The sequence below is a fragment of the Meleagris gallopavo genome, chromosome 5 (genome assembly GCF_000146605.3).
Source record: "Meleagris gallopavo isolate NT-WF06-2002-E0010 breed Aviagen turkey brand Nicholas breeding stock chromosome 5, Turkey_5.1, whole genome shotgun sequence".
NCBI lineage: Eukaryota > Metazoa > Chordata > Aves > Galliformes > Phasianidae > Meleagris > Meleagris gallopavo.
In genome coordinates this window covers 20,886,871-20,900,032 of record NC_015015.2, presented here as the reverse complement: position 1 = coordinate 20,900,032, position 13,162 = coordinate 20,886,871, and the positions used below count along the sequence as shown (strand labels likewise).

Genomic DNA, 13,162 nt, shown 5'->3' with positions numbered 1-13,162 from the left:
TTCCCAAATCCACATGGCAAAGATGAGTACAAGTAAGGCAATGTAGCATTTTGTATAAAAACACGTCAACTGCCAAATGTCAGGACAGCATCTATTTATTTTCAAAGTGATTTTAAAGGAAAGAGCACGCAGTTTATTCTTCATGACACCCTATTTGAATTATTCTGTCGCTTTCAGAACACAGCCTAAAGAGAACAAATATGTCTGTATGGACATCACTAAACACGACAGGTTCTATCACTTCTATCAATTTCTCATCATCTCCAGCACGCTGCTATGTTCAGTTGCTGCATATAGTAACAAATTAAGAACTCCCTCCACAACAATTTTCTCTGAATCATGATGCCAGACAACAGTGCTTTGATTTTCAGGAACGTGACAAGGGATTCAAATTAGTTCAGATAGAAGAGGCTCTCCATAGCATAGCAGTACTCCAGTAGGAGCTTTCTTCCTAACATGCTGAAGCTGAATTCCCATCTTTCAGAAGCATCTTCTTCTTGCAGTCCCAATACCTGTAAGACCTTCACAATCACCTCTTCAAATGCATTTTGCAACCCATCCTTTATCTATGCTAGTCTCCACAGGAAGTACTGATGGCTTTCTAGCCAACCTGAAGTGCTTTTCTGTATCTGATGGCTAAGCACATTAACTTCGTAATGCAAGCTGCGCTAGATATTCATTTTCTTAACTTCACAACTCAACAGCAATTGTAGGCTTCAGGTATCCATGAATATCAAGAGATACTTACGCTTCTCAACTACATGACACAAAACCAAAGCAAAGTTAATGCCAAAAATGCTATTTCCATTTACTATACTACACGGAGGGCAAAAAAGCCAGTAAGCTTCAACCAGATGGTTGAATGAATGTTCAAAAACATGCACTTTGCTTCTTTGAGAAAGGAAGGAGCCATGCCTCTTCATCTGTTTTGCAGTAGACCATAAGGAGATATTAGTTATGATCTGTGGCCAAGAGATTTTGAAGAACAAGATCAAGAATGCTGATTAGGTTGCACTAAGCTCCAGGACTTAGAAAGTTGATGTAACTGGGAAAACACACAGACATTAAACTGGCCAAGAGACAAATTCTAGAGCTTTTTTTAGTACTGCCATACCATAACATTTGCTCAGTGCAACCTGCAGCATTGCTAGTAGCTGACTACAAAAGATTTCACCACAATTTTTGAAATATGACAACACAGATGTGTGAGGCCATGGATGTCAGTGAGGTCTTCATAAAACAGGACACCTATTTTCTGGAATAATGGGAGAGGAAACCTGTATTTAGACTCCATGACACAACCTTATATACCACACAGGTACAATCTAGCTGAGAGGTGGGTTATCTCCTAAGAAGACAGGCTGTGAAAAAACAGCTCTCTCAGCCTACACAAAAAAAGGTTCCAAGAAGACCTCATCATGAGCTTCTAATACTTAATGAAGAAGAGTAGGAACTGCAGAGAAGGACTTGATCAGGGAGTGCAGTGATAGGAGGTAATGGCTTTAAACTAAAGGAGGGTAGATTTAGATTAGATGTATGGAAGAAATTCCTTACTATGAGAGTGCTGAGAATTCACCACCACCAGAGAAGCTGTGGATTAGCAATACAAGCTGGGGGATGAAAGGACTGAGTATAGCCCTCTCGAAAAAGATCTGGGGGTACCAGTGGATGGCAAGCTGGAGATGAGCCAGCAATGTGCAGTCCTTCGTACAGGAGAGACATAGACCTGTGGGAGCATACCCACAGGAGGGCCACAAAAATGATCCAAGGGATAGAACTCCTCTCCTGTAAGGACAGGATGAGAGGGCTGGGGCTGTTCAGCCTGGAGAAGAGAAGGCTGCGAGATGACCTGATAGCAGATTTTTGCTATCTAAAGGGGAGCAACAGAAAACAAGGGGACAGACTCTTAAGCAGGGTCTGTGGTGACAGAAACAAGGAGAAACGATTTCAAGCTTATAGAGGGTAGATTTAGGTTGTATAAAAGAAAAAATAATTTTACAGTGAAGGTGGTGAGGCACTGGAACATGCTGCTCAGGGAGGTGGTGGATGTCCCATCGCTGGAGATTTCCAAGGCAAAGGTGGATCAGGCCCTGGCAACCTGATCTAGACCTGGATGTCCTTGTTCATTGCAGGGCAGTTGGACTAGATGACCTTTTAAAGGTCCCTTCCAACTCTAGAGATTCTATTCTATTCTATACCTAATCCCTGAGAATGTACTAGGCTAGCCTGGATGGCACTATGAACAACCTGTGCTACAGCAGAGGTATTGGACTAAACGATCTTAAAGGTCCCTTCCAACCCAAGCAATTCTACAACACTGAAACTGATTCTACGATTTGTGAAAATGAAAGACACAAACATCAGCTCAACACTGAAACATAAAGGCAGCCCTTTAAATGGCTGCCAAAACTGACAGGTTTGATCTCACCACACATAGTGCATGAGCCATTTGAGATAATCCATGGTTCTTCACAGCAGAAGACCCAACGTAACTAGCAACAGTATCTGGAATCTAAATTCCTACAGCACTGCAGTTATACATATAAGAAATTCAGAGAACCTCAAGAACAAGAGGTATGATGCTTCAATTTTGATCAGTTCTTTCATCAGTTGCTCTGAAGCTTATGTCAAAGCCAGTCTCACTACTAGCAAAGATTTTCAGCATCATCACTCTTTTGATAGCATTGATCTTTCTTCTACCTGATCACAAGCTAGAAGTATGTTGCTGGGTCTTCCTATGTGGCTAGTGAACCTGCATCTATGCCAACTCAGACTATTAGACATATGAAAAGTAGTCTAACTTAAACATTTCTCCATTTCTAGCTCCATCTGTCCTCTACAAGGATTAACTCATCACAAAATAGGCACGGCCTGAAGTCTCAGCATCTTCTACACAGGCTATATAAAATAACACAAACCCTCTTACTTTGCTGTAAGAGATTCAGGAGTAATCTCTTACTTCCCTCCACCCCTTCTAGACTGCAACATGAATGTGTGGAAACAAAAATATTGTTATTGGCTGGCTGAAACTACTTTGGAAGTCTGGAAAAAAAACAAAAAAAACAAAACAACCACAAAAAAGCCTGGATAAAATACCTTAGATTTTCTTGTCACTGCCACAAGTAGCAAACCAACCACATTTACAGCTTCCCATTCATATTCTCCTATTTGTACATACAAACGTGTACATTCTTCAATAATACTTGTCTAAAAAAAGTAACCAAAAATCAGATGCCAACTGTATTAGGCATAGTTTTAAACCCAGTAGGAAATTGACTCAGTATGATCAAGTATAATATACAACAATATATACACTGCACACTTACCTTCCTGAAGACTAGGATGTATTACTTGCTTATGCCTCAATGTTTTCAGCTCTTCCATCAACTCCTTTTCCAGTACTTGTATTCTTGCCTGACAATCTTCTCAAAAATATAAAAAGTATAAAAGATATTTCATGTGCCAAAAAATGACTTAAATATTCATCTTCCAATATGTCTTTTTAAATTCCCTTACCATGGGGAATACCCACTCACCAAAAAAAAAAAAAGAAAAAGAAAAAAAGAAAATTACCTGGATCATTCGTAGTCAACAAGGGAGCCTGAAGATTCTGTGATTCTTCTCCTCCAGCTCTATCAACAGTGTGAATGTCAAGAGCTTCCTATGTACATAAAGAGCCTTGAATAATATGCCTCAAAAAACTGCCTTAGATGCAAACTAAGTCACATCAAGTATCACTGAGATATTCAAAATACAACTAACAAACAAGTATGCTTTATCTTATACAGAACCCCAGATCCCATTATTTTTCCAGAAGTCATTAAGTACGACAATGCTACGATTAATTTTGGGACAAGATAATGACAGAACTGAGGTGGTCACACATTTAAAAACTCAGTTTAAATGAAAATATACCTTCAGCATGTAAGTAAAAACTGGTTGAATTTAATTCAAAACAGTTTGGTTTTACCTTTGATGCAAAGGACACAAAGAGGACTCCATCAACATCTTCAAGGTCTGGCTTAACATCTGGAAGGACACTCGCAGGCCCCATAGGGCTGTTCTTGCTTGTTATCACAGGTTTCCCTATACCTTTAGGTGGCCGACCAGCTTTGGAGATTTTCAGTTTCCGTGGCCTTCCCCTTTTGGTGGTACCTGATGACAGTGAGTTTTGACTGCTACCAGAGCCTTTCAGGGATGCAGAATTCTTCAGTACTCCAGTTTTTTTTCTTCCACTAATCTCTTTGTCTGAAACCTGACAACCTACAGAGCTCCTAAGATTAAAATTAGGTGATTTAGATAGAATCCACTGGGCCTCTTTGATTGAGGAATATTTCTGTGCCAGTTTATTGCCAGGAGACATTTTTTTCATAGGTATCTCCTCAGTTATAGCAGCTGTGTCTGAGTAAGAACCCTTGTGATTTTCAAAACAGACAGGCAAAGAATCCAGTACTGTAGTCAATGCAGATTTGTCTTTCTTGCAAGAGGACAGCATGGTCTGCGGTAGCTCAGATATCTTCACTGTACTCTTTGTAACCGCACAAGGTTCCAAATAGACCACAGGCATCTTCCCACTTTCCAATTTTAACATTTTTGCCTTGGCAACACCTGAAGGACTGGATAGCACACGTTTCCTAGGCTTGAAGTCTCCATCATTTCTATCTGCTTCACTGTATCTCCTCAGGCATTTTTGTAGGACAGGATCATCATCATCAGTGTTAGAATACTCATCAGTTTCTTCATCCGTGTCTTCCTGCTTCACACTTACTCCTTGTGTGCAAATATTTGTCTCATAGTCATAATCATCGATGGGTTCCTCTTTAATGACTACATTGAACTGTCCATTGGGGTCCAATGGGGATGCCACTCGGGAGCTGCTCTCATAACTGCTAGCAATGGGACTGGGCAGGAAGAAAAAAAACACAACAGATCTTATTTTCCAGCTTTGCCGAAACATTTTTATCTCCTATAACCCTCTATTGCACATTGTAAAGAACTTCCTAAATGCTCCAAGACATGAGTTGGCTAAATAAGCTGTCATTTACAAGCTTACACTTTAAGTAGCAATCATTCAAAAACAACCAAAAAAAAACAAAAAAAAACCTCCCACCATCTGCCATCATCGAAGACAATACAGCTTCTTTGTGAAAGTAGCAGCATCATTTCCTTCCCTAGTAATACTGGGATAACATTTGCAGTTTTCCTGTTTGAGGCGTAAGACGAACTGATGCTAAGTTTTTACGTTTTAAATGGTTAGAAGTGGACTCGGTTTACCAAATATTTAATTGTCACTTTAGTAAAAGCTACTTTATTTGCAAACAAGAAGCTAGATAAGTGCTTAATATACTTCAGTTCAAAAGATTTAAGCAAAAATTTAATTAATTCATCCTGAAGCCACACAAAAACCATTCCTAGGTGAAACTGTTGTTCCAAAACTATTACAGAACGTTAACAATCTATTCAACTGTGCACCATCTTCCACTCAGATGGAGTACTGACCTAATCAGAGTGCTACATACCACGAATTGGACATTATGGACAGCCAGTCACACTTCCAAATGAGGGGCTGCTTTGAGGGACAGACATTTCAGTCAGAAAACTACAGTCAGCAGTTCCGTTAAGAACTTCAAAAACTGCTAAGAACTGTTCTTAACAGTCCTGTTAAGAACTTCAAAAACACATAAAATACAAAACAAGAATTTCAAATGTAGAATGAAACTCAGAAAGTTACAGAAGTCCGTTAGTAAGCATATTGAATGGTATACTAATGCACTCTTTGTAAGTATTATACAACATTACATATTAAAAGTATCTTAAAATATTAAAATTACGTTAGCATCATGCAATTACTAAAATGTTCAAAATCAGTATTTATGTTAATTTTTGTTAATGTTAACAATTTCAATAATGTAACAGCTTTTGTAACATCATGATATATTGATATTTTAATATTGTTTATATAGATGATATGTACAAACTCAGAGCTTGTTCTCTCTGTACATTTTTCCCCCTGAAGAAATGACTATTCTCAACTGAATCCCAGACTGCGACAAAGGGAGAGGAAGAAGAGGAGAAAGAGGTTGCGTCAGCCTTGTGTAGACTTAAGGCACAGTTAAAGGAGAAAACCTGGAACACACCAGGAATGCACCAGTCATGACTTGGAGCATTTTCTCATAAAGAAAGACTGTGGTGTAAAACAAGGATGCAGATTTATATACTTACAAACAAAATTCCTAGAAGGAAGACAGACCCTTTCTAGAAAATCTACAGGAACTTAAGTAACCAGAATAAAGCTTGAAGAAAAAAGCGTGCCTGCTGAGGTAACAGTAGTGCTGCTGAAGAATCTTGTTTTGTCTACTGTCTTCTCTGGCCACTGAGTTTTCTATAAGCAAGTTCCTAACATTCATTTCACGAAGAATGTCAAATGCAAGATTAAAAAGCCTTTCTTCTTCAAGGAGCAAGAGAAATTCTAAGACAATATGCTTAGAGGTCCTGGGCAACTCTTAAAACTCTCTAAAATGAAGAGACAAATAAACGTCTCATTCAAATTCTACTGTTTCCAATTGAAAGCCAAACAAAGTCTGGACTTTTCCAGACAACTTTCCTTACCCACTGCAAAATGCATTCCTCAAGCTAAGGAATATCATTCTGTGAGGGATCTGGACAGTACCTACTAAATCAAAGAAGCCCTGCTGTAAAAATCAAATTCCTAGGCACAAATGCCACTTTCCTCTTCCAATTACAACCGTAAGCCAGATGGTGACAAGTGAGGTATCATCCATGTGTGCACATAAAAAAGATTAAATATTTGTCCAAATATTTTAAATTCAAATGCAATTATCAACTTCACGGACTATAATAACAAGTTTCTTCACAGCACTGTTCTCATTTCTTTTGCTTTTAGTTTGTGACGTGCACTGCTTCTACCACAACCACAGCAACACCTTTTCCTATATTCTCTGGGAAGGCAGATCATACAGTCTGTCCTCTCGGAATCTTCCCTCTAATCCCAGATCAGCTAGAAATGGTGAGATCATGTCTGAACTGCTTCTTTCCTTACCTGATGTGGGACAATGCTCACATTTAAGCAAGTTTTTTTTTTCTTAATACTCCCACGTAACAAACTATTTTGTAGCTCACGATTAAACAGCACACACACAGAAGTAATTCTCCTGCATTTTGCCAAAATAAACCACACAGCTGCTCACGTACTGAATTTTTAGCTGCTCGTTTACCTGGATTTTTCTATGTAGATCATTTTAAAATACACTACAGAACACATGGACTCTTCTGGAATTGATCTAGAAATCTGTCGCTATCTGTGATTGAGGCTGGAGGATGATTACTACAGCGCTCTTCCAAAAGCCAGGGAGGAAAGGAAAACCAAACTTTCGGACTAAACACAGCACTGCTAAATTAGAAAAGCAGGCCTACGGGAGCATTCAAACCTCTCACAGTATTTCTATTTTTGAACCAAAAAAATTCAAAAGACCTTGAAAGGGAAAAGGGTGCAGCAGCCTTTAAGACTTAGGAACCACGATCTTTTGCTTGCAATTCCCTCCATGCTCCCAACGTTTGAGTGGTTGAAGGTATAAACGTCCACTTAGAAATGCCCATAACTAAAATTAAAGATTGGTTTTTCTTACAATACACCTGATAAAAAGAAGCATATTTCCAAAGCACTGAAGAAAACAGACTACCTGGTATAATGAGAATATTTATTTCCAAAGTGCAGGAACAACTCAAGATTCAAATTCTTCTCAGCTGCATGCACACTCTTACGAAGTTCCACTTGCAGCAAAGGAAACCCTTCAGTCAGCAAAACTAAGCTCAAGTGGGATAAACATTCCACACTACAGCACTAGGAACTCCACCTCCCTTGGACACATCACCTGACAGCAGCAGCTCCCAGTTTCTAACTCTTCCACACATTTAAAGCCAGCCAAAATCACCACCCTGTCTTGAGGCAAGACAATGCCCATCAATTTATAGGTAATACTATGTACAGAGAAATAACAGTTATCAACATGTAAATATAACACTTATTGTTTGATAAAGGAGGATACCACTCACTCAAACGCTGTCCTTGAAAGGCTGATGCAAATCTGTAAACAGATTTGAAGGAGAAAAAAAAAGAACCAATGTCCTGAACAACTCGGCACATAAATAAAGAGTTCTGCCATTCCTTGAGTGAGATAATTTTTTTATTTCCAAGTACAGAATTTGGCTGTTTTGCACAGACTACAGAAGACAGAACAAAAAGCTGGACTAATTTTGAAGGTTGTTTTAGAACTGTGAGAAATATTTATTGATAAAATGATTAAAGCACATAACAGAGAAAAATCCCTTAGGGACTCTCCCTGTATGAGCAGCTTTAAGCACACTTAAATGAATTGTCTTTGAGATGAAACTGTGGAAGGCATCTTATACACAGTGAACCAGAAGAAACAAAGCCTGCTGAATCAAATGAGTTGCTCTTCAGTAAGGTTCTCGAGTCCCTACAATTACTCAAAGGGGATAAGAAAATTCTAAAACAGCCCAAATTTTACTGGGTCAGATACTATTTACACTTTCAGCACTATGGTTTTTATCCTTTGGGAAACAAAGGGAAACAGGAGAGAGGAAAAAAACAAAACCTCAGAAGCTATTGTTTGAACATCTTTCCAAATGATTTGCTTCAATGACACTCTTCAGGCAAAGCAAATGAACAATGTGACCGCAAGCAAAACTTTAAGCTTTTGCAACAGGAACTGACTCCAAAGAGAAAAAAAAAATCACTTTTAAGACAAATTAAGTTTTCAAGCTTCTCAGTAGCTACTTTCGGAGATGTAGTGTTTTACTTACAATCTGAAAAGTTATCTAAGCGTTGATCTATAATCAGAAAAGAGTTTCTCTAGAATTTACATTTTTGGACAATCTAAGAAGTATAGGAGATGTTCTCTCTAATACACTTCTACTGGAAATTACTGCGTAATCTAGGACACTCCAGATCCACAGCAATTGGAGTAGACAGGACTAATCACAATCAGAAAGTCTCAATGAATGGACAACTTTGTAATTCAAGGTTTTGCAGTTACTCAAAATGCAAGAAGATCATTTCTCCAAGGAAAAAAAAAACAACCAAACAAATTTTTATCCTCTCTAAACACAATGAATGTACTACAGCCTTTGAAGCAAGCTATAATTACATTGTAAGTAACGCACTTTTTCCCTTCTAGGAAGCGAACTTGAATTACACAGTTAACATCATCTGATTTCCTAGTTACTTGACAAAGTAGTTATGTGTAGTAAATTGGCATACTCATCTACGTAAGGTTGCTTTTGATACTGATTTTTTGGCAGATTAAGTACTGAAGCACTGAAAGGTGATGAGCTGCTTCAATCTCCCTTGAGGAAGGAAAGAACTCCCATAAGTTACTGACAAAACAGCTGCCCTGGAGTAGCCACTACACATACCCAATCCAAACACACATCATCCTCACACACCCTCAATCATTCACTAATGAAAAATGAAGAAACACAGACAACCAGTTGTGGTGGTAAGAAACTCTTAAAAAAAAAAAAAAAGGCAATTTTTGCATGACTGAAACATGCTCTCTTTAAAATTCAAAACAACTAAATTTAGACTTCTAAATACCACAAGAGTTAAGAAGGATCCCTCAACATTTCTTTACAAAGCGAGAAAAGCAACATAACCACCAAACTCTTGTACTCCTCAGATACATTAGAAAGTTCAAACTGATAGATGACTGTCTAAAGGAAGGAAAAGTTTTCAGCAATAAGTATTCCACCATTTCAGGTCAAACAAATGTTATCTGTCTACTAAGATCTCATTATTTGATGCTTTACCAAATACCTCACTCAACAGGCATTTATTATAAAAACAGAATGCTAACCCACCTCTCAGTGACTTCTTGTTTTAGCTTTAGCATATCACCGGAAGGTAGGCCAGTGTCCAGGAAACCTACAAAGTCTTGTTCTGTATTAAAGGATTCTTTCTCCAGGTTCATGGCTGATGAGTTCTGACCAATGAATGAAGAATCTATTCTCCGATGTAATTCTAACACGTCAACTTCAGCAGGGCAACTATGAATGCTGGCAGAGCTAAAAACATTACCTTCTTCCAGTTCAAAGCTATTGTTTTGTTTCATATCACGCTGAGGCCGACTATTCAAGCCATCATCTCTGAATCCCTTAGCAAAAGGATTGTAATCTATTTTCAGCTGGGTAATCTGAATATTCTGGTAGGCTGTAACGGCAAAGAACTCTGTCTGTGGAAAGGTAAACGTATGGACATCTGGGCCATTGAGCTGAATGACTTCCGTGGCTTTGTCTGCAGGAACCAAGTGAAGCCGTGGCAGATAGCGGTGCATAGAATGTAAGATTATATGACCCTCCTGGTCCAGGGTATTGTTGGTAAGCTTGAGTTTGTAGAAAGATACCGGCTGGTGCATCCAGTACTGGCCAGTGGAAGGCGACTCCGGATGAATAAACACTCGTCCAAGAACGTGGGGCTCTGCCTTCCCACTGGGCTCCCACCAGCGGCCATTCCATTTGTATCGGTGATTGTCCACTGGGGAGATGTCCATGACCAGGATGTACTTCTGGCTGGCATCCAGACCTGTAATCCAGTATCGGCAGTATGGGAACATGCGCCTCCCCTGCTTCGTCAGAATCATCTCCGTGTTGCGATGGTAGAACTCATTCCACATACTGTTGTTGTCTAGGGTGACAGTGATGCCCCCTGAGACGCAGTCAGCTGGGAGGCAGGTCTTGATTTTGGGTTTTACTGGCATTAATACACCACTGGCCAGAGCGCAAGCATCACGGTTGGCCACTAGGATTCCTTGGTCAGCTTTGCCATTTCCCTGCTGTTGTTTCAAGATAACAAAAAAGGCAGGTGCTGTACTAGACACTGTCCCACCGTCCCGGTTAGCCAGCACAATCTGCTGTTTCTCCATGATGAGCAGTTTTATAAGTTCTCAAATAAAAAGCAAATTCTGATACACGATTCTGATAATCATCTGCATGTATTCACCATTCTGGAAAAAAAAATAAAAATCAGTTAAAGTCCTTTAAATAAATTCTCTCTCATAAGAAGGTTTTAACGTCTCTCAAGGTTGTTTGTTTGTTTTTTTTAACAGTTCTCCTCTTGAAAAGTTTAAAGACAAACAGTACCAAGTAAAATCAAGCACAATTAGCACATAACAAATCAAGGCTATCAGTGCATATATAGCTCACTTCTTACAGATATGGGTTACAACACCCTTACAAATCATTTTCATTTAATGCCCTGCCATGACAGCAAGTTGCTTTGCTTGATGCATCAAAGTCCTCTTTGTTCTGACACTGGTTTAACACTTCAGGACATCTACTGAAGAAAAAGCATTTAGCAAAATGTGCAAAGATTTCAGAAGAGAGGGTGGCACATTTCTCATACAAAGGAAAAAGCTGCTTCACTCTTCTCAGAAAGAGGTCTCAGAGATCCAAAATTTCTCAAAAAATGAAAAGGAGAAGGAATAAAAACCTCCCAATTTCTGTAATGAAACAGACTGTCTGTGCAGTTAGGATTTCTTTGGGATCCCCTTCTTCCTCCCATAAACTCAAGTCTTTTGAAAAGTCTGTCCAAGACAGAGACAAAGAATGGAAGAAAGAAAAAAGTAGTTTGAATGGATAAGCTTGCAAACAAAGCAAACAATCTAGCCCCCCGAAAAGGCAAAGCAGTCAAGATAATATGGTAGAATGGAAAGCACCAGAGCTACCTTAGGTATCTGTTTTCTAAACTATCAGAATAATGAAATCTATGCAAGGAAACATCAGTATGGGTATGATCAGCTCAATCACTGTTTTAGAAACTAAAACATTTCCTCAACCTGCACGTAATTACATTTTTGTGCATCTACTCCACAGGTGAGTATGTAACCAATATCCTAAGAGGCAAAAGTGAAAATGTCATTCTTTACACAGCTTGTACATTTCCCATCGCGAAGGTTTAGAGTAAGCTAAAGAGTAACTTACAAGAACACCTTTCAGACATTTTGCTTTAAATCTGATTATATCTGAACATCGCATTGAAGGAAAAAAAAAACAGTCAATTTTTGTAAGAAACGCATAGCTGGGAGGAAAGCAGGAATATGAGATGAGGAATTGCCATCAGCTGGAGTTACCTGTGCAAAGCAGCTACCACATGTCTGTGGGGCATAATTAAAAACTCAGAAGATGGGCATCAATCCCATGAGGAATGTTCTCAACACCGAAGGAATACAGAAGTCCTACTTCAATCCTTCCAACTTCACTACTCAGAACTTCATACATAAGATAAATTGGAGAGAAAAAAATGTTCTGCACAGGTTTTAGAAACTGTGAAGTTAAAAGACCTGGATGCCACTTCTACTTGGAGAAAGAAATACTTCCCCATATAGGACTACTTAAGAGAGTCTAGAACACAGAAGGAAGAGCCATCACAAGAAGAATGCAATCACATTCAAAGCTGCATGTGACTTCCCACATACTTACAGACTTTACATTACTGCAAAACTACACCAGCTTATTAAAGTGATTCTACATTTGGTAAAAGATTCTCAGAAAGGCTTTAAGCTTGCTTCAAAAACATGCCAGCCACGTGTTCAGCCAAAATACAACGTATACAAAAGACTCCTGAGTCACTGTTCCGTTTTGCAGTATTTAACAACACCGCACTATTTCAGTCAGTTCTGGGGCACGCAGTGCTCCCAGTATCAGATGTGGCTGGGATGTTAGTGGTTGCGGTGCGATTACAGGCACTTACAGCAGGCAAAAGCAACGTAACTTCAATATCAGCACCATCTATTCCCAGCACAATTTCACACGCACTCTTACACTTGGTCTGACACAGCAGCCACTTTCATTACAACGGGGAGCTCCGCGTACTTGTGGAAGCCCCAGTTATACTCGGATTCAGCTATATTTCAGCCGTGCGCAGACCCGATATTTAAAAGCAGACTTCTCATTGGTCAGCACACCGAGCAAAAACATCGAAAGTGGCTTTAAAACGTGCGGGAAGACAAACGCGCAAAACGCAAAACCCCGATTAGGAGACGACTCCTATGCGAACCAGGCGAGGCTGCCGCACGCAGCGCTCCCAGGCAGGGCATTCCGCGCGCGCTTCTCGTGCCGCAGGCAG

The 13,162-nt window shown here is 39.4% G+C and overlaps 1 protein-coding gene across 1 annotated transcript; it reads right to left on the bottom strand.

The window, feature by feature from the left end:
• Positions 1-716: 716 nt before the first annotated feature.
• Positions 717-13,117, bottom strand: LOC104911092 (MAX gene-associated protein-like). Its single transcript, XM_010711311.3, has 5 exons — positions 9,901-13,117; positions 3,971-4,901; positions 3,574-3,661; positions 3,327-3,422; positions 717-757 (listed from the first exon to the last, which is right to left on the bottom strand). Exons 1-5 carry the CDS (start codon positions 10,959-10,961, stop codon positions 717-719), a joined length of 2,217 nt encoding a protein of 738 aa, XP_010709613.2. The 5' UTR covers positions 10,962-13,117.
• Positions 13,118-13,162: the final 45 nt, after the last annotated feature.